At 34.6% G+C, this 25374-nt stretch overlaps 3 protein-coding genes and 1 long non-coding RNA gene across 5 annotated transcripts in view; 1 reads left to right on the top strand and 3 right to left on the bottom strand.

Moving 5' to 3' along the window:
- Positions 1–4790, bottom strand: part of LOC107941513 (short-chain dehydrogenase TIC 32, chloroplastic) — a 54686-nt gene extending 49896 nt beyond the window's left edge. Inside the window, exon 1 of the transcript XR_005916974.1 lies at positions 4700–4790. The gene's annotated coding sequence lies outside the window, so the exon portion shown is untranslated. The remainder of the gene's footprint in view (positions 1–4699) is intronic.
- A 3400-nt stretch (positions 4791–8190) lies between these two features.
- Positions 8191–10542, bottom strand: LOC121202832 (aquaporin PIP1-3). The gene is made up of 4 exons (XM_041098658.1): positions 9864–10542; positions 9465–9763; positions 8546–8686; positions 8191–8456 (listed from the first exon to the last, which is right to left on the bottom strand). Exons 1-4 carry the CDS (start codon positions 10189–10191, stop codon positions 8361–8363), a joined length of 864 nt encoding a protein of 287 aa, XP_040954592.1. The 5' UTR covers positions 10192–10542; the 3' UTR covers positions 8191–8360.
- Positions 10543–17428: 6886 nt separating this feature from the next.
- Positions 17429–17818, top strand: LOC121220371 (uncharacterized). Its single transcript, XM_041100066.1, has one exon. It carries the CDS (start codon positions 17429–17431, stop codon positions 17816–17818), a length of 390 nt encoding a protein of 129 aa, XP_040956000.1.
- A 4438-nt stretch (positions 17819–22256) lies between these two features.
- Positions 22257–25374, bottom strand: LOC107936683 (uncharacterized). Of its 2 annotated transcripts, XR_005916973.1 has the most exons (4): positions 23518–25372; positions 23125–23246; positions 22871–23022; positions 22257–22763 (listed from the first exon to the last, which is right to left on the bottom strand). It is a non-coding gene; the product is annotated as an uncharacterized lncRNA (long non-coding RNA). The 2 variants fall into 2 exon arrangements; XR_005916972.1 differs by having other exon boundaries at positions 22257–23022; positions 23518–25374.

The raw sequence follows: 25374 nt of genomic DNA, 5'->3' as shown, positions 1-25374 counted from the left end.
CAACCCACTACCAACAACAACAATCCACTACCAATTTTAAGCCATTTCTTAACAAATCTCCACCTTGGCTTGAAATTTACCAAGCTGAACATCATAGTGAATTCCTCGAACTGGATCACCTCTTCCAAACGCCTCTCTGGTGCTAATCAATCCCGAATACCTATCAAGTCCAAGCAATGCTTGAACTTATATGCAGGGATCACCTTAGTTAACATATCTGCAGGATTCTTCTCGGTAGCAACCTTGCTGATAACAATGTCACCTTGCGTAACATGTTCCCGAACAAAATGATATCTGACATCAATGTGTTTGGTCCGTTCATGAAACATCTGATTTTTAGTCAGATGTATGGCACTCTGGCTATCGCAAAATACAACAGTGAAATCCTGTTGTAAACCCAAACTGCTTACTAGACCTTTCATCCACAATGCTTCTTTCACTGCTTCTGCTAACGCCATATATTCCGCCTCAGTCATAGATAAGGCTACGGTAGACTGTAACACAGCTTTCCAACTAATGGCTCCTCCAGAATAAGTGAAAACATAACCCGTCAGAGATCTTCTTTTGTCCAGATCTCCAGCATAATCAGAGTCCACATAGCCCGTGACACTGCTAGTGCAGTCACTCTGATCATATACCAAGCATAAATCTGCAGAACCTCTCAAGTACCTGAGAATCCATTTCACGGCCTGCCAGTGTTCCTTGCCAGGACAACTCATGTATCTGCTGACCACACTAACTGCATGTGAAATGTCTGGACGAGTGCAAACCATTGCATACATCACGCTTCCAACTGCACTCGAGTATGGAATGTGAGACATTTGCTGCTTTTCTTCATCAGATTGTGGTGACAACTCTGCAGAGAGTTTGAAATGTGGTGCCAACGGAGTACTCACAGTTTTCGCTTTATCCATGCCGAAGCGTTGAAGAACCTTTTCAATGTAGTTCTTCTGCGACACACGAAGCTTGCCCGCCTTGCGATCTCTGTGAATATCCATGCCCAAAATTTTCTTGGCAGCACCCAGATCCTTCATCTCGAACTCACCACTCAACTGCGACTTTAACTTGTTGATTTCCGACATGTTTTTGGAAGCAATTAACATGTCATCAACATACAGCAACAAATAAATGTGCGAACCATCTGAGAGCTTCCGATGATAGACACAAGCATCATAGTCACATCTTGTGTAACCATGCTGAATCATGAAGCTATCAAACCGCTTGTACCACTGCCTTGGGGATTGTTTCAATCCATATAAAGACTTCTTTAATAGACAGACATGGTCTTCTTTACCAGGAACTGTAAAACCCTCTGGTTGACGCATGTAGATTGTTTCCTCGAGCTCACCATGCAAGAACGCCGTTTTTACGTCAAGCTGCTCAAGTTCTAGATCAGACTTGGCCACCATGGCAAGTAATACACGAATGGAAGAATGCTTTACGACTGGGGAGAAAACTTCATTGTAGTCAATCCCCTCTTTCTGAGTGAAGCCTTTAGCAACCAATCGTGCCTTGAATCTAGTTGTTTCAACCCCTAGGATGCCTTCCTTTTTCTTGAAGACCCATTTGCAACCAACTATCTTCTGGTTACTTGGCGGCTTAACCAACTCCCAAGTATGGTTCTTGTGAAGAGATTCTATCTCCTCACTCATAGCAATTGCCCACTGTGCCGACTCATCACACGTGACAGCCTCATTATAACTGGAAGGTTCTATACCAATGGACTCCGCCACACTGAGCGCGAAAGACACCAGATTAGCGTAACGCGGATTTGGTTTGATTTGTCTCTTCGTTCTTCCAGTGGCAATGCTATATGGTTTTTCTTGAGGTGACTCATCTTCATCGGAATCTTGCACCTCAACTTGATCATCCTGGACTGAAGTACCTTCCGTAGGAATTGGAGCGTCCACCTGACACTCCACCTGCTTCTCAACACCGTGATCTCCCATTCTATCTGACTCCTCCTTTTCCCGGGAATTTGTGGTGGATCGAAGCATGGATGACTCATCAAAAGTCACATCTCTGCTGATGATGAACTTGGACGAAACCGGATCAGGACACCACAACCTGTATCCTTTCACCCCTTGGCCGTATCCAAGAAATATGCATTTCTTCGCCCTCGGTTTGAGTTTTCCCTCATTTACATGAGCATACGCAGGGCAGCCAAACACTCTTAAACCAGAGTAATCAGCAGGAGAACCAGACCATACTTCCTCAGGAGTCTTCAGCTCAATAGCTGTTGACGGAGATCTGTTAACCAAATAACAAGCAGTATTAACAGCTTCAGCCCAAAATTCTTCACCGAGCCCAGCATTTGATCGCATGCAACGAGCTCGCTCCAAGAGAGTTCTATTCATGCGTTCTGCAACTCCATTTTGTTGTGGTGTTCGACGAACAGTGCGGTGTCTCACTATTCCTTCATTTTTGCAGAACTCATTGAATTCACCTGAGCAAAACTCCAAGCCATTATCCGTCCGGAATCGCTTGATCTTCTTTCCTGTTTGATTTTCGATCAAAGCTTTAAATTGCTTGAAGTTGATGAGAACCTCATACTTGCTCTTCAGAAAATACACCCAAACCTTTCTCGAGTAATCATCGATAAAGGTAAGCAGATATCTGTAACCACCTTTAGAAATTGTCGGAGAAGGCCCCCAAAGGTCAGAATGGAAGTAATCCACTGTGCCTTTTGTCTTGTGAATCCCAGTGCTGAACTTTACCCGAGTCTGCTTACCGAAGACGCAGTGCTCACAGAAATTCAACTTTCCTGTACACTGCCCAGACAATAATCCTCGTTTGCTTAGCACCGATAAGCCTCTCTCGCTCATATGCCCGAGCCGCATATGCCATAACTTCGTGGTGTCAGAATCTAGATCATCTGATGATGACACTCCCGCAACACCTGTAACCGAGGAACCATCGAGGAAGTAAAGGCCCCGCTCCAAATTACCACGTATCACAGTCAAAGCACCCGAGAATACCTTGAGAACTCCACCTTCAGCAGAGTACCGAAAGCCTTTCTTGTCCAACGTACTCAAAGAGATCAAATTTTTCTTCATTTCTGGAATGTGCCGAACATCAGTTAGAGTTCTAACAATACCGTCAAACATCTTTATACGAACTGTGCCAATCCCCATGACTTGACATGCGTGGTCATTTCCCATTAGTACTGAACCAGAATGCTTCTCGTATGTTGAGAATGCATCTTTCGAAGTACTTATATGAAATGTAGCTCCCGTATCAAGAATCCATCTCCCACCAGCGTAAGAGTCGGATACTGCAAGAACGATCTCGGCATCACTTGAAGAATCTGCATCAGCTACATTCGCACGATCATTTTGTTGCTCCTGTGATTCTGATTTCTCCTTCCTTTTCGGACAATCTACCTTCATGTGCCCGTACTTCTTACAGTAGTAGCACTGTATTCTCTTCTTGGACTGCGATCTAGGATGGCTTTTACTTGAACTTCCACCCTTTGCCTTGGATCTTCCTCGAGCAACCAAGCCTTCGCCTTCATTGTTTTCGACCACCTTACCAGTGATTTTCTTCCTCAACTCACTGGAACTTAAGGCATTTTTCACCTCCTCTAGAGTCAGGTCATCACGACCGTACATCATTGTATCAACAAAATTCTCATACGAGGGAGGCAAAGAACACAAAACAATTATTGCTTGGTCCTCATCATCGATTTTGTTATCGATATTATTCAAATCCATGATAATGGAATTGAATTTATCCAGGTGCTGGGAAACAGGTGTACCTTCCTCCATCTTCAGGGCATAGAGTCTTTGCTTGAGGTAGAGCCGGTTCGTCAATGACTTCGTCATGTACTTGCTCTCTAACCGGAGCCACAAACCGGACGCGGTTTTCTCATCCGCTACTTCTCGTAGCACTTCATCTCCTAGACATAGCAGAATAGCACTATGTGCTCTTTCTAGCATGTCATCCTTTTGCTCTTCCGAAAGCGTGCTTGGTAATTTATCTTTACCAGACAATGCTTTTAGCAATCCTTGTTGAACCAGCACTGCCCGCATCTTGATGCGCCATAAACTGAAACTATTTTTCCCGGTAAATTTCTCGACATCATACTTAGTCGATGAAACACTTGTAGCCATAATTTGGAACCTTTGAATGAATGATAATATTTTCTTCCTGATGTGAAAGATCAGACAAAGCTGCAGTCACAGGGCAATTCAGAAAATATTATCACTCCTTCAACTACGCTCTGATACCAATTTGTTGCGGAAAGGATCGATTCGAGAACTCCGATATGACTACAAGTAAATTGACCGGAACGAAAAATAAAGTGAACACAAGGATTTACGTGGTTCGGCTTTAATGCCTACGTCCACGGGCAGAGGCGAAAAGAAATTTCACTATAACAAGATGAAGATTACAAGTGTTTTACACTCAAGACACAACCCGAGAACCTCACAACTCTCAACCCCTATAGAAAACCCGAAAGCTAAAATCCTAGCTTTCAAAGAACAAGCTTTGCTCTCTCTTGGTTTTGGGATGATCAATATGGCTAATGAACCTCTCTATTTATAAGAGAGTTCAAGGACATAATTGTCCAAAACTTTGGCAAAGATTTGTGGTTGAAAATGGACACCAACAACCATCCACTAATCCACTACCACCAACAACCCACTACCAACAACAACAATCCACTACCAATTTTAAGCCATTTCTTAACAGTTACCGTTAATCAATCTTTGAATTCTTAAGACCTTCTTGGCGTCATTTCCCATTTTTGATAACGATTTCTTCTTGTAAAATGGGGAACCATAAGATCAAATGAAATCATTTCATGAAACATCATAAACTCAGAGGATGGGTAGTTATTATTACTGCATAACATAAGGTTAAAATCTCTCATAGGTCCCTTTACTCTTCACGAATTAAGAATTTAGTCTCTCTCTTTTTCAGATTTTCAAATTCAAGTTTAACAATTAGACCTTTTCATGGGTCGGGCTACACATTCAACTCAAGCCCAAAGACCCACTTGAAACTTAAGATGATTTAGACAAAAATATTAGGCCGAGCTCGACCTAACCCATTTTATATTTTTATAATATATTATATTATGTTATATGTATATATCATAATTTATAACACAAAAATTAAATCTATAATAATATATAATATTATAATATAAATATTAGAAAAAGTAAGATGTTTATGTATAAAATTGTAATAAATAAAAAAAAATATAAAATTATTAAATATTAAATTAAAAATAATATAAATCGTTTTTAAAAAATAAAAAATAATATGGATGAGCTTTGATAAATTTATGGGCTCATATTTCAAGTAGAGTCGATCTTGGGCAAGCACAAAGTATGTTAATATAATGCTTTAATCTAGTTCAAACTCGGTCCAACTCGACCCATAAACACCTCTAGTCCAATTGCTAACTATTGATTTCATAAACTAATTTTCACGTCTTAACAATTTGATCTAAATTTTGATATCTAAAAAATAATTAAATTTCAAAATATAAAGTATAAGGACTAAATTTTAAATTTGTGAAGGGTAAAAAACTGATATATTAGCCTTCAATAAATTGCTATAAAAATTATGATTTAATATTATTTTTATATATTTAATAATTTGGTAAAACACCATATTTAAAACACTTTGGCATCTCATTTCCTCACCTGTATAAAAAAAAATCAATAAAACACCAATAGTGTTAAAGTAGAATAATTTGACATTTACAAACTCCAAAAAATTGAGATTAAATGGACATTAAAGTTACTTTTAGTTCTACTTCCCCGAAATGATTGATGTCTGAAAGAATTTATAAATTAAAGATTAACAGTAAGTATTTGTAAACATTTAAAATATTTATGAAAAATAATAAAAATAAGTTCATTTTCATTAAAAATATTTTGTAAAATTGGAGAAAATTTGAAAATAAAAATTTGTAAAAATAATTTTTTAACAACCTTTAAATACAAAATATCGAATGTAATATTTTTTTATTCAACCACTTATTTATTAAATTAATTTTATCCAATAACTATTGAGTAATTATTTCTCATATATCTTTTATGAAAAGAATGCACCAGTTTTCATATTTTCATTTTTGGAAATAAAGTTTCACTTTTATACAATAATCATTTTTCTTTCAATTTCTCATAAAACAATTGATAAAGTAAAATGTGTTTTACTGAATCATTGAAACATTACATATAAAATTTTAAGACCGCATCTTTTTAATTTCATTGCATTGTTAATAATATCGTCTTTAAAGTTTGAACTTATATTCTCTTACAAATACAATGTGTCTTACCATTACACCTAACATTTGTTGGTAAGTTTTTTTTTCGTTAACTAACTATGAAAAATTATAAAATAATCACTTAATTATTATTATTTAGACTTTTTTCTTTTTTTGGTTATCAACCATGAAATGACCAATGGAAAGATGTCGTGACAGCCTTTAAATTTAACATAAAACAACTTTAATTCCCAACATTTATATATTGTGTTAATTTAGTCTCCATTCTATAAAAATTAACCCTCAACGTTTACACATTGTGTAAGTTGGAGGTTTTTTTTTTTGCAATTTTACTTTTTTCTCTTTCACCTAAAAAGCTAAAAAAAAAGTAAAAATAGAAACACCAAAAAATCCAAGATAATAATATTCATCTCTTTTCATTCTTTTAAAATTAACTTTTATGGCACAATAAAAAAACCGAACAAACAAATAAACAAACTAAATTACACAATTTGTAAATGTTAGGAGTTAAATTTTTTTAAGACTAAATTGACACAATGTATAAACATTGAAAGTTTATGTTACTATTATGTCAATTTTAAAAACTGCTAAATTATTTTTCCCTTAATAATTTCACTGGTTACAAAAGAGAAGAAGTCGAATAGTTGAATGTGCATTTTGTAATTTTTTTATAATTGTTGCATAAAAAAACCCTTCCTAATAGTTAGGTGATTACAAGTAGACTTGATTATAAGCCGGGTAGGGCTGAATTTGAACAAAATTTTAAACTTGTTTTTTTAGGCTTAGCCTAAAAAAAATGGGCCTAAAAATCTACCTAAACCCAGCCTAACCCACTCATATTAATTTTTTAAAATTTTTTATATAAAAATAAAGTTAAAAAATATAATACATTAAATATACTAAAATTAATGCTTTAGGAATGGATTAAATTATTTCTTTTAATTTGGAAAAAATCAACAACCAAATTTATTCAAATATCTGGTGTTGGGGTAGCAAGTTTTAATAACGCCATGTACACTTTGCCCTAAAATTTCGTATCAGTTAACAAAGAACGTGGATGGAGTTTGCCACCGCCGAGGTGAGTTAAATTAAACACTGATAGGGCGATGGACCAAATCACAAGGAAAGTAGTAGTTGGAGGAGTCATTCGAAACAACAAAAGTAATTGGGAGATTGGTTTCAACCGTAACATTGGGATAGCTTCAGCTTTGGAAGCAGAGTTGTGGGCTGCTCTTGATGGTCTCACCATTGCTCTGGAAAGGGGACAAGACAAAATATCGCCAGAATCTCGGAACAGAGAAAAAGAAAATAATCAATTATATTTTTGTTAGGGATTTAGAGGGCTGCCTGTTAGGGATTTAGAAATTGGAGTCGAGGCTGATTCGAGCGAAAGGAGAAAAAGAAGAAGCAAGTATTATCCACAGGATGTCAAGCCCAGGCCAAAAAGCCTAATTCAAAGCATGACCCGTTTCAAAAACGACCTGACCATGATCAAATTTAATTACATGCTTATTTTTTATTTTTTGAAGAAGCTTTCAAGCTATGCTTATTTTTTATTTTTTGAAGAAGCTTTCAAGCTTTCGAGTTTAAATGAGTCACCCAACCAGTTCAATTACATGTTTATGTTTTCATAAGAAAAAGAGACATTGGGACATGAAATCAAGCCCACAATCGATGTGGGCTCTGGAAGTTCATTAATTAATTTTAATGCAATTCCAGGAGTGAGGACGGAAGTTGGTATGGAGATCGTGCATTAATGTTGTATGCATCGACATGGGTCCTAATCAAACAAATGTCGACTTGCCCATTGAAAGACGGAGCATGTTCCGTTGGCAGGCCAAGCTCTGTAATGGTGGAACACAATTGCAAAATTGATGCTAGTAAGCAAAAAATGCCTCCCCAACCTATTTGAAGGAATTGAACTACTACCCAATAAAATTAGGAAATACATAAAAGAATCCTCCATTAATAAAAGCTGAATACAGCACAACTCTAGGGATAATTTACACACATTAACACCATAATTCAAAATGCAGTTCAACACAACAAAGGACTAGTAGGAACACAAAAAGTAGATGAAGATCCCAACACACACACACACACAGATTTAATCATTTCAATCTCTGGTCTTGAATGGAATAGCTCTAATGATTATCTGGTGGTAAACTGCAGCAAGTGCAGCTCCAATGAAGGGTCCAACCCAGAACACCCACTGTAAAACAAAACACAAACACACTTTACTCAATCTGTCTTAACAATGCCAAAGCTAAGAAACAATAGGGAATGAGGAATGATACTAACATGGTCATCCCAAGCATGGTCTTTGTTGTATATGATGGCAGCTCCAAGACTCCTTGCTGGGTTAATACCAGTTCCAGTGATGGGAATGGTGGCCAAATGAACCAAGAACACTGCAAACCCAATCGGAAGTGGAGCCAAGATCTGCATTGTAGTTGCAACAAATACATTACAAAAAGTCAGGCAATTTATATAATATATATGCACACTTGGCAGTGGAATGTGTTACACCATAGATTGCAATCCTTTTTCATATTGATGTGGCTAGTATTTAGTTTCAAACATATAAAATTTATCACTAAATTCTTGCCACATCAGCATGAAAAAGGATTGTCCACTTAATCCAATCACTTTAGTCCAAAATGAATAAAAGTATAATGGAGGTTCTTGTATAAAGAGACAAATTACATTTTACCCCTCTACAAAAAAAAAGAAGAAATAAATTAGTCCTTTTACGTTGGTTCAAAGAACATATTGCTATTTTTCCATTAAAAATTTCATGCATAAAACTAATTTGTCCATTTTTTTAATAGAGGAAACAAAATTGCACAAGAGCCTCCATGTTACTTTTACCTCCAGAATGCACAATTTATGTATCTCTTGTTCTCCAAGCTTCTCAAATCTTTTGTGAAGCAAAGGACTTTGCTCGAGTCTTATTTAACACTTTCTCTTTCATCCCCCCCCCAAAAGAAGCGTCTCAATAACATGATTTGGTGTTGAACCTAAACTAAAACCCTTTTGAATACTAAATACTATTTACTTTTAAGCCAATTTATATATGATATGTAGTGGTTAGACACCTAAAAGTTCCCTTCCACTTGACACCTCTAATATAGGCATATATATAGTTAGATCAACTACATTAAGTAATAATAATAGTTCCTGCAAAATCGAGTTATGGCAAGTAGAAAATAGTACATACAGGAACATGGGAGTCTCTGGCATTTCTCTTAGCATCAGTAGCAGAGAAAACAGTGTAAACAAGCACAAAAGTCCCAATTATCTCAGCACCAAGACCATCACCCTTAGTGTAGCCATGGTTCACAACATTAGCTCCACCACCCAACATCTCATATCGGTTATCTCCTTGGAATCCCTTCACCACACCAGCTCCACAGATAGCACCCAGGCACTGCATGATCATATAGAACAATGCCCTTGTAAGTGACAGTTTCCTTGCTAGAAACAATCCAAAGGTCACAGCAGGGTTAATATGACCACCTGAAAAACAAACCCAGATCTGGTTATTAAACATCTTTTTACCACTAAATCTTCGTCATCTTCAACAAGTTCAAGATAAAAAAAGAAGGGGAAAGATGACCTGAAATGCCGGCAGTACAGTAAACAAGGGCAAAGATCATGCCACCAAAAGCCCAAGCAATGCCTTGAATACCAACGGTTGCACATTTGGTTTTAGACTGAGACACACCCATGACAGTCAAGACGGTGATGTAAAGGAACAAGAAGGTGGCTACAAACTCGGCAATACCAGCTCTGTAAAAAGACCATGATTTGAGTTCACCAGGCTCAAAGAAGGGTGCTGCTGGTGGCTCCTTGTAGTCCTTGTCTGTCTGGGCTGATGTCCCAATAGGTTGTCTCTCTGAGAACTTGTTTGCTCCTAGCTTAACATCTTCTTCTTTACCCTCCATCTTCAAAAAAATAGATTCAAGCTTCTTCTTCTTTTTTTTTCTTTCCCTCAAGTGCAACCCAACCTAAAGTAGTGATGGTAAGAGAAAGATGAAGAATCTGGTGCCTTTATAGATGGGATAATGTAGTGAGTGTAATGGAATTATTTGGCTCAAAGCAAAAAAGTTGGGTTGTCTTTTTTTGTTCATTATTTAAATTAAATTTAAAGAATTTTATTTTATTTAAAAAACATATTAATCAGAAAAAAATATTTACTTTAATATAAATATAACATGAAATAATTTTTATTTAAATAAAATGATTGCATTAAGAGTATGATTAGGGTTTTTGGAATTGGAAAGATGGTTCTGGAAAGAGCAGGAGGATGTTGACAGGTTTCTTGTTGGTTTATACCCTTTGTTCTTATCCTCAACAGAGTTTCTTTCAATTTTTTTATTACAAACAAAATAATAATAAAAAGTATCAGTTTTTTATTTTGGTTAAATAGTTATAATGTCCCTGTACTTATTGTAAATTTGTAATTTAATCTTTTTACTTTTTAAAATTTAAAATTTAAGTCAAACAGTTAGCACTATTTAAATTATTTTATTAAATTCAAGTCTATTATGTCATTCCTTTAATTACATAACTATTAAGTGAGTATTTTTTATTACAAAATACCACACCAATAAATTTAATAATGTTAACTATTGAACTTAAATTTTAAAATATTAAAAATAAAAGAGTTAATTTTATAAAAATAAAAATATAAAGAATAGTATATGGTTAATTTTATTTTTAGTTTTGATTACCTGTTTTGGGCCTTGTGATTGTCCACTCAATGTCCTCATCGCAACAAAATAAAGCAAATTCTCAGAGTAAGCAATAAAACACATCTGTTTGTGAAGGTAGTAGTTGATTGGGCGGTTACAAAGCTTACACCACCACAATGAATAAAACAAATCCAGACACTTGCCTGCTTCTTTTCAGCCTTTTGGACGGTTGTGATTTTGTTTTGCAAAACACGTTGTTTCACTTTCGTAATATTTATTTGTCAGTCTCGTGAGCTAACAGGAAGCAAAATTAGGATAAAATATGTCATTAGTTCTACTTTTTATTAATTTAAAATTTAAAATTTTTATTTTTATTTTTCAGAATTTAATTTTATTATTTTTAAATTTTATAATTTAGATCCAATTAAATACTGTTGAATTTTTTATTAAATATTTTAGTGTGATATTTTAAAATAAATAAAATATTTATTTGGTTATAGGTTAACTAAAAAAATAATATTATAATGTATCTAAATTTGACAGTATTATCAGTTAAACTTACATTTTTAAATTTAAAAAAATAAAAGAATTTTTTAAAATTAAATTTTAAATTTATAAAGAATACATAAATTTATAACATATTTTAACAGAATAAAATTATAGTTTAATTTTAAAGTAATGTTAAGATATTTTTTCAGGAAAACGGGAGCCAGAAGCAGAAAAAAGGGAAATGGGAATATTATTATTATTTATTTATTTATTGGATGAAAAAAGGGGAATATTATTAAAAAAGAAAGCAGAAAAAGATGGATAAAAAGTGACCCGTTGGGGGGGGGGTTACCGTTGGGGAAAGTGACAGCCACGTGAGGAGTGGGCAAAACAACAACGGCTTTGTATGTGTGGGGTAATAGAACAGGAAGCGAGGGAAGGCCAGGGTAAATGACTGTTGTTGATTCCGTATCACCACTCACCCTCCTACGTTTAATAACATTTAATATAACATATAAAAAATATTTATTTAAGTTTTGTCAGCATAGCATCAATAGTTTGTAAATTAAAATTTAAATAATTTTTTTATTTTTATATTATATATTAATTTAATTTAAATCTAAGATATATTTAATAAAATATAATATAATAATTCATGTAAAATTTAATATTTGGTTGAAACAGTCATACTTTATAAAAAAAGAATATTAATATAATTTTATGAATCCAAAAGAAATTAATATAAAACGGGTTTTCATTGTGGTTGATTTTTTTTTTTTTTTGCAAAAATGGTTTTAGCATATTTCCAAGATTAGAAGCTTCATGGAATGGTAAGGCAGAAGAAGAATCCTTTTCTCGTAACAATCTGTAAGAGATTTGTTCCTTCAGCTCTACTATCCATGAACAAACCAACTAATATTTGTTTACTTATAGACAAGACACGGATTCAAGATTTTACTGCAAAGGGGTAAAATTTTAAATCTCAACATTTTTTTTAACGTAAAAAAGTTTTTTTTTTTGGATTTTTTCTCATTAAATAAATTTAATATTTTATAAAAATATGAATAGTTTAATTGTATAAAAATTAAAAAAATCACACTATATAAAAATTAAATATTTCTTTTCAATATATAAAAAGAAATAACTAATACTATACTAAATTTCATCAATATTATTATAATTCAAAAAATTAAATTAAAAAAACTTGACATTAGTCCTATTTCTCAATACTAGGCATCCTATATTACACCATCCGTTTTTTTATAAGATCAAACTCATCAATGATAGAATTTGTTGAAAATTCTCAAGGTATCTCTTTTTCGATATATGCCACCAAGTAAGTTGAAAGAAAGTCATCCTCCATTCTATTGTGAAGTTTTGTCTTCATAATTTTATTGGCTAAAAATACTTGTTCAGTTGTTGTAGTAGACACGGGAAGAGTTAGTACAAGATGAATAATTCTATCAAGGAGAGGATAAATACTTAACTTATTTGTTTAGCTAGCACTTGATACAAGTCAATAATTGTAGAAACTTTCTACAACTCCATTTTTTGATGAGCATCAAGTTGAAAATACTTCAATTTAATCTTCACGTGTAGCTTTTCTTATTCCGTAAAATCATTTATAAGTTTACAGATATTTCCACACAAAAAACTTTGCAATTATCGCATGGATCCAAAGCTAAGAACAAGTAACTCCACTACCTCATCATTAAAGCAAGAATTCATTTTTGTTAGCAAGGAATCAATACTAGCAGTGAATATATCAAACCGAAAGTAATGTTCAATTGTGAGGTTCTCTTTGGATGCAAGACATACAAATCAAAATATAAAAAAAAAAATCACTAACCTAATATATATGTATGTGTATGAGCCAAATCAATTAATTCTAAAATTTAACTTTAAAGTTCATATTAGGCCTCTAAATATAATCTTTCAAGACTCGTCATACATTAATATTTAATTATTATTAAAATTATATGATTAAAAACTAAAAAATACTTTGTTAATATAAAATATAAACTTATAGGTTAAAGGGACCGAATTGTATAAAACACAATTTAGCCAAGAAAAACGAATGTCATAAAATTCATAAATCTGAAAATTTGAAGAAAGTGGTATCCCCATCGCCTGTATCCATCCCTGTATACACATGGATTGTACTAGATTATCCTTTGATAATTTTTAAGTATTTTTGCTCTACATATATTAATATTTCCATCACCTAAACATACGACATGATAATAAACAAGAACAAGTATAAAGTTCCTGTCACTTTATTTATTTATTATTTTAATTTTGCTGTTAGCCAGAGAGGAAGAGGAGAGATCCTCCTTGGCAGAGTGATATACTCTTGTCTTTTCAACTTTATATGAAAAAGCAGGAAAGCCAATCATGGTAGACAACTCACACTTATGCTCACATGCTGCCATAGCCCCACACCCTGCACTTGTGCAGCCCTTTTAGTTCCTCCCAACATCAATTTTAGTTTCAAAAAAACTGATTTATTCAGGAGCTTTCTTGTAGTATTAGAATTACACTCCTAATCATCATCATCATCATCATCAACCAACCACCCTTTCCCATTGGCACATGGCATTTGCCCATTTGTCTTTCTTTTGTCAACAAGGTAGCAGGTGGGTATCAATTAGACAACTGGCAGCTACCTAACGGTCGGTTTGACTGATAATCAAAGTTATTATCATCCCAATCTTTCCATTCCCTTCATCAACATGCAACTGTATTCTTTTCTTCTTCTTAGTTCTGCAAAAGATTTCTGCCATATCATATAATGATATGTGCATGTACAATTTAGTCATTGAATTTTTGGCTTCCATATATATATTCTAATTTCTTCTCCAGTCAATAATTTCAGCTCAGAGACATCTAGACATTATTGAACCGTTCATGTTCCATGAAGGTAATCAATTATTTTTAAGCCTTCAAATCTCTGGTGCTCTCTTAACCTTGAGCTGTCATGATCCTTGCATGATTTTAGGAAATATGCTTGATAATGCAGCATGTTATATATAGACAATATAATATAATCTTAGCCACAGGGGAAACTAAAAGAAAATTTAGATTTCTAAAAGATTACATACTGAAATACTTACAGCAAAATGGAGCTGGGCTGAAAGCTGTGAATTATTTCATAAGCAATTCTTCAACATTATCAAATACTGCAAATTACTTGTATTATTTCTGTTTAAAAAAAAATGGGACATACTAATGCTAATTGATAACATGCCCTACATAGCTTTAAAGGGCATTGAGATTTATGCTAGAGCAAAAGTAGGTTTTGAACGATCATCAGCCTCAGCCACACAGTTACAATATTGTAACTACGGAAAAAGGTCTTACTTTTCATCGTTTAACTCATCACTATGTTGGGTTCGAGTTGGATAGGTTCGAGTTGGATATGGGGGCAGGGTCTTTCTGATTCTCCTCTTGTCCAGAGAACTCTCAAATCACTTAGCTTTCTCTCCAGAATAAAAAAGGTTCCTGCAACAAGGCATGGAATTTATCAAGCTGACAGTAAAGAGACTAAGGCGTTCAATTTCTTGACAGTAACAAATTTTACGGAGTGTAAAAGGGGCAATGTAAAGGAGTGCAGGTTGACCATGTCCATCCATCAAATTTAGTGCCACGTATGTAATGAGAAGATGTGCCATAGGTGAGAAAGGAGTTATATTTTAATTCCTTTACCAACAACAAACAAACCATTTTTTTCACGGGCACTGTAATATCATCTCTTACCTAAGCCATAAGCAATCATCACCCACAGGAAGTATCCAGCTCGAAGAGTCTTGTTTGCCAGCCAATCATACCTGTAACCGTAAGCAGTTCGAGTGATATCTAACTTCTAAGCAGATAAATAAGCAATTTCAGAGTTCAATATACAAAAAAGTATGTATACAGCATTTGGAAAGTAGTATGAAAAAGACGAGGTTGCCATCCCAAAATGGCAGGTACAATAAGGAACAAGTTCGCAGGAACAAACATTAACAGGAACAAAATATTTTGCAAGTGAAGACCGCAAAGTTCCAAACTGAGGGAAAATGCTATCAGCAATCCAGGTAAAAGGATATCACCGAACCCTATTATGCTATAACCAACCCATGGATCAAACATGCGTGGGATCTTCAGTGGCATTGGAATGCAATCCTCTCCACTTTTATCACCACGAGCTACCTATGAAATAGACAAGCAATCAATATCACATTCCAAAGACTAAACCTTCTAATTCTGGTGTAGCATGTGGGCTAAAGTTTGATAAAGTAGATACTTATACCACAATCATCACACTTTCATGGAACAACTTCTTTGAAACAAACACCCAAAAGATGTCATATAAGAAGGCACAACCGAGTAGAGTTGTTCCCACCCGATTCACAAACCAAAAAGAATTATGTTATAATATAAATAGTGTTTGGGGAAATCATTACATATTCAATTATTGAGAAATTCCAACGAGAATTTACAGAATTAAGAAGCATTCATGCTAATCGAAAATACACAAATGCTACCTTGAGATTAGGTACATGGACAATTTGCAGAACTGTGATTATCAGTGCAATTCCTGAGAAGACAAAATATTATAACTTAAAACTTTGCAGTGTAAAATCTCGCATCAACTTCTTGTCAAAATAAGTAAACGAAGGGAGAGACTATAGGACCTACAGGAAAACATGACTCGTATACCTAAGGTGGTTGTATGCACTAATCACTAATGTGATAATGTAATGCGTATCACATGGATGGTTCCATTAATGAACAATAAGAGTATTCTAAACCCACTATTTGGAGTGAATATTCTAGGCAAGCAATGACTTGATGAAAAAAAAAAATCTGGATAATGAACCCAGAACAAGAATAAAGGTTGTCATCCATCAATTCAAACACTTGTTTTGAACTCACTCTTCAGCATTAATGGGAAAGAACAAGATAGGGTGTCAATGGTACATTAAGATAGGCACAATTAAATATTTAAGCACATAGCTATTGCATTCATGATAGTACTCATGTATCGAATTCGCTTGTCTCTTATTACCATGGCATCCACTATTTATTGCATCAACAAGTGGAAGTGGAAAACATTTATGCCAAAGAAAGGAATTTTTAATAATTTATAGTACAAGGAACTTGGACAATCTTGAAATATATTAGGACAGTTAACAAGAAAGTACATTCTTACTAGTATATCTTGATCTATCCAAGCAAAGGAAACATTGCGGTAAACAGCCCAAACAACAGCAAATGCTACGCAGATAGGCAAAACTGTCAATGTAAGGTATGAGAGATGTCCAAAGTGTTGAAGATTTGCTTCAGTTATCATAATAGCTATTTTTAGATATAATCATATCTGTGATTTATTTCAGATTTTTTAGAGATTTTTGTTAAAGATTATGATTCTGTTATTAGCTTATTTTTAGTTAGTAGTTGTTAACTTGTTTACTATATAAACAACTAGTTTCAGTTCAATAAAATGTACCTTTTTCATTTCAATTACTTGACTTTTCAGTTCAGTTTTCTTCATCATTTTAGTTTTCTTTTCTGATAAAATACCAACAATTGGTAATCAGAGCTTTCTTCTTGAGGGACCTGTGTTAGTGTTTGCTGCATTATGAAAGCTGAAATTAATTTCTCTTCGATTGCGCCGCCTATTTTTGATGGAGATAATTATTAGATTTGGGTTGTGCGAATGGAGACTTACCTGGAGGCTATAGATCTTTGGGAAGCCGTGGAAAAAGACTACGAGATTCCTACATTGCCTACCAACCCCACTGTGGCACAGATTAAAACACAAAAAGAAAAGAAGACAAGGAAATCAAAGGAAAAAGCCTGTTTGTTTACTGCAGTTTCACTAACTATTTTCACACGAATTATGTCTCTAAAGTCAGCAAAGGAGATATGGAATTATCTTAAGACTGAGTACGATGGAGACGAGAGAATTCGCGGGATGTAAGTGTTGAATCTTGCACGTAATTTTGAGCTGAAGATGAAGGAGACTGAAATAGTCAAGGAGTATTCTGAAAGGCTCCTTAACATAACCAATAAGGTCAAGTTGCTAGGTTCATCTCTAGCAGATTCAAGGATTGTGGAGAAAATTCTTGTAACAATACCTGAAAAGTTTGAGGCTACCATCACCACCTTAGAGAACACGAAGGATAAGTCAAAGATTACTTTGGCGGAACTCTTAAGTGCTTTACAAGCACAAGAGCAAGGGAGTATAATGAGGCAAAAAGGGGATGTTGAAGGTGCTCTACTAATTAAGCATCAAGATGATGGAAAGAACAGGAGGTCAAAGAACAAAAAGTTTCATGCTACGAGTGGAGAAAGCTCTGTTTTTGGGAACAAAGTAAAATTTGAAATAGAAGATCAGGAGTGAAGAATGGTTATCCTCCATGTCAACATTGCGACAAGAAAGTCACCCTCCTTTCAAGTGCTGGAGAAGACCAGATGCAAAGTGCAATAAGTGTAACCAAATGAGACATGAAGCTGTTATTTGTAAGTACAAAAATTAGCAAAGGACATGAAGTGCAATTGGCAGATCAAGAAGAAAAAGATCAGCTTTTTGTTGCAGTTTGTTTCACTAGTCACGAAGCAAGTGAAAGTTGGCTCATTGACAGTGGTTGCACTAATCATATGACACATGACAAAGAGTTGTTCAAAGAACTGAAGAGTACCGAGTCTAAGAAGGTCAGAATTGGGAACGGTGAGTACATTGCAGTCAAAGGAAAGGGCACTATAGCCATTACAAGTTGTTCAGGACAGAAGATGTTCGAAGTTAAGATGGCAAGAAGGAGTTTTTCCCTCAATCCAATGCAAGAGGAGCAATAAGCTTTTCTAATCAAAGAAAGCCTCACAATGCTGTGGCATAAAAGGATCGAACACTATCACCATCAGGGGATACTGCAAATGAAGTCCAAAAAAATGGAAATTAATATTCCAGAACTTGATGATCACCGGCATGTAAAGCTTGTCAATTTAGAAAGCAAAATAGAAAGCCATTTCCCAAGACAGCATGGAGAGCCACTTGTAAGTTGTAGTTGATTCACACAGACATTTCTAGATCTCAAAGAACTCTTTCATTAGCAGGTAGTCGGTATTATGTTGCTTTTATTGATGATTTTACAAGAATGTGTTGGATTTTATTCTTAAAATTTAAGTCAGAAGCGGTTGGAGTATTTTGGAAATTCAAGAAGACTGTGGAAAATCAAAGTGGCAACCACATTCAAATATTGAGGTCCAATAACGGCAAGGAGTATACATCAGAAAATTTCAATGCATTTTGTGAAGAAGCTGACATTGAGCATCAATTAACAGCTCCCTATACTCCGTAATAGAATAGAATTAGTGAGAGGTGAAACAAATACATCTTAGACTTGACCAGATGTATGTTGTATGAGAAAAATTTACCCAAAAAGTTCTAGGCAGAAGCAGCTCATACCGCAGTTTTCCTACAGAATAGATTGCCCACAAAAGCGGTCAAGGATCAAACACCCTGTGAGGCTTGGTATGGTCATAAACCATATTTAAATTTGCTCAAAATATTTGGTTGTTTGTGCTTCACTCACGTTCCTCAAATCAAGAGAGACAAGTTAGACAAAAAGGCACTTCAATGAGTCTTTATCGGCTATAGCACTGTTGCAAAAGCTTACAAAATTTTCCAACCGCAGTCTGGGAAAATTGTTATAAGCAGAGATGTTCATTTCGTGGAAAATGAAGAGTGAAACTGGGATGAGAAAAGTGGCCAAAGCACAACAGATTTAAAGCTTAAATTTCATGTTTCAACCACAGATAAAGATAAAAATTGGCTGAATGATGCTCTAACAAGGGGTACTAGATTGCTCACTGACATTTATGCAAGATGTAATATAGCTGTTTGTGAACCTGGAAATTTTTCTACGGCAATGAAGGACATAAAATGGGTGGTTGCAATGAAGGAGGAGTTGTCCATGATTGAGAAAAACAAAACATGAGAGTTGGTTGATCGAAGCCATGATAGGAAGGTGATTGTAGTCAAGCGGGTGTACAGAACCAAGCTTAATGCTGATGGCTTAACCAACAAGCACAAAGTAAGACTTGTGGTCAAAGGCTATGCACAAGTTTTTGGCGTGGACTATTTAGACACCTTCGAACCAGTTGCTCATTTGGACACCATAAGACTTTTACTTGTTATAGTTGCTCAAATGAATTGGAGAGTGTATCAGCTTGATGTAAAATCAGCTTTTTTAAATGACATTTTGCAAGAAGAAATTTATGTTGAACAGCTTGAAGGTTTAGTGAAGAAAGAAGAGGAAAACAAGGTGTTTCTTCTCAAGAAGGCTCTTTATGGATTGAAACAAGCTCCAAGAGCTTGGTACAGTAAGATAGATGATCATTTGCTAAGCTTGGGTTTTGAAAAAAATCTGTCCGAGACCACTCTTTATGTCAAACATCAGAATAATGATATTTTGATAGTCTCTCTTTATGTTAATAATCTCTTGCTAATGAGAAATGATGCACGGTTGCTTGAGGAATTCAAGCAAGAGATGATGAAGGTTTTTGAGATGACAGATCTCGGATTGATGTCTTTTTTTATTGGAATGGAAATTAAACAGGCTGAGCATGAAGTATTCATCTGCTAGAAGAAGTATGCCAAGGAAACCTTGAAGAAATTCAAGCTTGAAGAGTGCAAGGAAGTAAACACTCCTATGAATCAAAAGGAGAAGCTGTGTAAAGAAGATGGAGCTGATAAAGTTGATAAAGGATATTTTAGAAGTTTGATTGGTTGATTAATGTATCTTACAGCAACACGTCCTGATATTTTAAATGATGTAAGTACTTTGTCAAGATTTATGCATTATGCCAGTGAATTGCATCTCAAGGCTACCAAGAGAGTAGTTTGTTATATCAAAGGCACGAGTAATTTTGGTGTTAAATTCACAAGAAGCAAGGAGTTCAAGCTTGTTGGCTTCTCTGATAGTGATTGGGGAGGTTCCATTGATTACATGAGGAGTACATCAGACTATTGTTTTACTTTTGGATCTAGTGTCTTCTCATGGAGCTCGAAGAAGCAAGAAACTATGGCTCAATCCATTGCCGAAGCAGAATTTGTTGCTGCAGCAGCCACTGATAATCAAGCTTTGTGGCTTTATGGTTGAGAAAATTATTAAGTGATCTTAACCTTGAACAGAAGGAAAGCACAAAGATTTTCGTTGATAATCAAGCTGCCATTGCAATTTCTCATAATCCAGTATTTCATGAGGAGACTAAACATTTCAACATTAAGCTTTTCTTTTTAAGGGAAGTGCAAAAAGAAGGTAACGTTATACTGGTTCATTGCAAAACAGAGGAGTAGGTTGCAGATATCTTCACCAAGTCACTCCCAGTAAGCAAATTTGAAGTTTTGAGAACAACATTTGGTGTTTGCAGCAGCTGAAGCAAGGAGAAGTGTTGAAGATTTACTTCAGTTATCATAATCTAGCTATTTTTAGATATAATCATAACTTTGATTTATTTCAGATTTTCTAGAGATTTTTGTTAAATATTATGATTATATTATTAGCCTATTTTTAGTTAGTAGTTGTTAACTTGTTTACTATATAAACAACTAGTTTCAGTTCAATAAAATGTACCTTTTCCATTTCAATTACTTGACTTCTCAGTTCAATTTTCTTCATCATTTTAGTTTTCATTTCTGATAAAATACCAACACAAAGAAAGGCACTTTAATGTATGATTCTCCAGCATGCTTGAACCACCTGTGACTGTGAGATATAAAAACTTAGTCACAACCTTGAAAAGACAAGTTAGATAGTTTAACTAATGAAGGCTGTAAAACTGAAAGAATGGTATTTGTATCTACACAGTTGGACAATATACTAAATGCCTCAGCATCCAAAGAAACAAACTGCAACCATTTTTCTTCGTTTATTGATGAAAGTTGACGCTATTATGAACAAAAAAGTTTTCAAACTAAATCCTTTTATTCGGCTTCTCATAATGCTTTGATGGTTATCTAGTTATGTAAAGAATAAAATAACGATAGATGTTTGGCAGTAAATATAAAAATACTGAATCAACAATGATCCACAAGTGTGACATGCAGATTGAGCATGTATTTAAATGCAAACTTCTTCTAACATACTTAATTCAGATTAAGAAATACAAGCATACCTACAATAGAGAAACCACGCAAGTTTGAAGGCCCTGCATATACATAAAACTTCCAAGTTATATACTAATACTTCATTGAAATATCTGGTATATACATAAAACTTCCAAGTTATATACATAACGGACGCTATTGCGGTTATTGCGGATATCGTGGTCGTGAATTTTTTTAAAATTTGCACAACTTATTATAAAACATAAGAATTATAATTATAATTATAAAAAATCATTTTTTATGATTTTTAGAGTTTTAAATATTTGGACTTTGATTGCTTTTTGCTGTTTATTTGGACTTCATTTTTCTTTTTTTTAATAACATTATATTAGACTTTTATTAATAGAACAAAATTACAAAAATTCTAAAAAAGGGCCAAAGTAGATGGGCCCAAAATAAAAAAATCTAAATATTTTTAAAGTAAAAAAATCTAGATATAATCCTAAAAAAAGGCACCGATTCCTTGCCCTGCCCTCTCTTCTTCCCATAATCCCGTCATTTCATTTTTAATTTGACCATTTCCTTTTTCAAAACTTTTCCTTCCGAACCGTTCCATTTTCTTATTGTTTTAAAGCTTTCTTCCTTCCGTTCTTCCTCTCCTGGTTCTTTCTAGTCTGGTTCACATAGTTAATCGTATCTTCTTTGTTCTTCAGCGTACTCAGGCCCTCAGGGAGCTCCATTTCCAGGCATACCTCCTCTTTTTTGTTTTTTGTTCTTTTTCCCGTTATCTTCTTTGTTCTTTGTTCTTTTTCATTTTTTTGATTGAACTGTGTTTCAGTGTTTCTGTTGATTTTTGTTTAGAGGAGATGATTTTTTTTTAATTTGCTGTTAACGGGAAATAACGGGAATAGCGGCCCGTTATTGCCGCAATTGGCCGTTACCCGTTAAATTGCGGCCGTGATCCACCGCTATCGGTGTGACTCCGCTTCTCACCACTATTTTCAGCAATTGCAGTTTCGGACGACGCCGCTACCGCTATATAACGGCCGCTATTTCGGTAACGGACCGTTATTTAAATCCCAACCACCAACAGCTCAACAAACCAGTATGACATAAGTTTGTAAAGCATAACCAAGAAGCAAGAAGCAACAACAACGAATAAGATGGCTGACTTGGTGTTGATGTCTACTACACCACCAGAACCTACATGTCTACTTTCTGGGATTTCATCCAAAGCATCCTGCATTGACAATATAAGCTCTTAATAAGAATAATATAGCTGTAAGCATACAGACACAGATGTAGATATGTTGCATTGTGTAATACGTTAAATTAACTCCAAGTGACCTTTAATAGTTTGTCCTGTTCAATAGCAGCTCCTCTTGCACTCCATACTGACTAATATGAAGCACATATTATGGTACCAATAGCCATCAACCATAGGAACACTTCGGCTATGTCATCTAGTGGTCGCTTTGGGGAGTAAAGCTGTACAGACACTGCAAAAGCTCAAAGCATTTAAAAAGATATCATATATGTCCTAAAAGGAAGACCATATATGTGGATAAAAAAAAGTAGAACAATATTCAATAGAAGCTTACCTGATGGAATTACTTGTTAGCATTTTTTCCAAGCTTGCACTAGCATCCTGTGGGAGCATGACAACAGGTATGTGTATATCTAATCAGTTTCATCAAAAGCTCACATACCATCTTGTAGAGTTCTGCAGTAGATGAAACAGGGTTGACCTTTAGCAAGGTACATATTCTCCAATATGTCTCTTTCGGTCAAACTATTTATCCAAAAAATGATTTAAAAAGTGAATACTATCAATCTCATACTTATTCATTGCAATCCAAAAGGGTAAAATTCAAATTAGTGACAAAAGAACATTTTTTCCAGTTAACATAATAATATCACCCTGGTTATTTGTCAATAATGCATTTAAAAACCTCAACTACTCGCATCAAGTAACAATTTAGATCATCAATTACCTTTTTGGTTATTTATAATGAGAACAGCTGATGCATGAGCTGCTTGTGCATTATTTGCCTTGGTTGTGAATTTGCAGTGGCCTCGGTCCACCATAATAAAATCATTAGCAAGCTAACGAAACCAAAGTTATGCATTGGTTAATAGTATCTAAAATATGCTATACTTGCTTGTTGTGATGACCATACATGAATGCATGAGTATATCAATACCAAATAAACAAACCTTATTCTTTGGGTGGCTACAACAATCACAAGGGTCAGAAAGAATGAGGCATCTTTGGTTTGCATTCTTCTCCTTTGACACTATCGTAGTGCCAAATCTGGCACCTACACCAACATACTCAGAATCCTCTATGCAATTAACCTAAGTTTGAACTTTAACCTAAAAAAATCCGTGATGATTGACAGTTAAACTCAATAAACGAAACAAAACATGGATAAAGCTAAACTTTATACAACAGAGGTCCATAATAAATGTTGAGAACAACTTTACTCCAACAACGTGGACATGGAGAGTCCAAAACTAAGAGAAACAAATTGACAAAAAAAGGGCAAGTAATCGAATATTTTATCACTATGAGCAATGAAAGTAAATCGCTATTAATAAAGGGGAAAATTTACTAAGACCAATAGCTGACTATCAATCTAGAAATATAATCTAGAAATATAATAATATATCAATCAACAAAGAAGGGGAAATTTTTTCATAAAATCAGAGAGTAACAATTGCTGAAGAAAAAAAAGAGAAAATACAGACTCACCCACCAACTTAAGAAAATAACTAAATGCTATATAACTTACTAAACTAGAGCTAAATTAGTTTTACTAAATGCTATACAATATATACCCAAAATGCCAAGCCTTCAAGATTCCATTTTGTCTCGGGACTTGAAACATCGAAGTTAAATTGTTGAAAGTACGACTGAAGATTGAAGTCTCGCTATATAGTGTGATTGTCTCAAGACATAGGAGTCAAGGTCTTGAGACATGACGAGACATGGGTCCATTGTCTCAAGAGATGAAACTTCAAACTTAAAATTTATAAACAATGACCTATCTCAAGACAGTGACATGACTTCCTTCTTGAGACATAACCTACATTTTACTAGTTTAACCCAGGATTCTTAACGTACTCTATGTTTAACTATCATTGACCTTGGATGGTTGTGTATGGATTTTTTTGAGTTCATTTATGTTGGTTTAACATTTGTATGAACTTCTTATTTTAGTTTGATTTTTTTTTAGCTTCGGTTATCATTTTAATATTTGTTTGAGTTGCTTCAAACATGGCGTATTGTATTCTATTGGCTTTTTGGTCGGGTATAGAGTGATAGGGAAAAGCAACATTATTGAAAGTGCTTGGTTACTTACCACTACCAAATTCAATAAGAAAAACAAAATTAAGGAAACCAGTGGAGAAACAAAGAAATGAATAAATAAATAGAAGAAAGGATTTAGAATAATTACTAGAACAAAATTGTTCTCACAACCAGGCTTCTTGGGAGCTAAATTGTCGTCGTGTACTATATCACCGGCAATGACAGAAATTGGCTGACAGACAAATGAAATCAGAGCTGATACTAAGATTACTCCACAAAGTCTCTGCAAACCCATTAATGGGAGAGAGCTTTTCCTACTCCTCTCCCTATTAATAGTCCTTGTTCAGGTGATCCTTTGAAGTGGGATCACAGTAATGATTGCTTTTGGTGTTGTCTTCTCGGAAACGATAAAAGTTAAACAGGAATCGTAGACTTTTGGGGGCTGCAGGTAATGATAAATTGATAATAAGATGAGGAAATGGATCTACTAGTTTTGGAAGGAAGTGGCAAAGCAACCCTCTAAACTCCCAAAGCTTTA

Source organism: Gossypium hirsutum, chromosome D08 (assembly GCF_007990345.1).
Source record: "Gossypium hirsutum isolate 1008001.06 chromosome D08, Gossypium_hirsutum_v2.1, whole genome shotgun sequence".
NCBI lineage: Eukaryota > Viridiplantae > Streptophyta > Magnoliopsida > Malvales > Malvaceae > Gossypium > Gossypium hirsutum.
Note: the sequence above shows the minus strand (reverse complement) of the source record. Positions and strands in the feature narration are given on the sequence as shown.

Excerpts from the sequence above, each read along its gene's own strand:
- LOC121202832 (XM_041098658.1), bottom strand. The coding sequence starts at position 10,191 with ATGGAGGGTAAAGAAGAAGATGTTAAGCTAGGAGCAAACAAGTTCTCA. Across the intron at positions 9,764-9,863 it reads CTGTACTGCCGGCATTTCAG|GTGGTCATATTAACCCTGCT; the intron begins GTCATCTTTCCC and ends TTTGTTTTTCAG. Across the intron at positions 8,687-9,464 it reads CCAGAGACTCCCATGTTCCT|ATCTTGGCTCCACTTCCGAT; the intron begins GTATGTACTATT and ends ACTACAATGCAG.
- LOC121220371 (XM_041100066.1), top strand. The coding sequence starts at position 17,429 with ATGAAGGAGACTGAAATAGTCAAGGAGTATTCTGAAAGGCTCCTTAAC.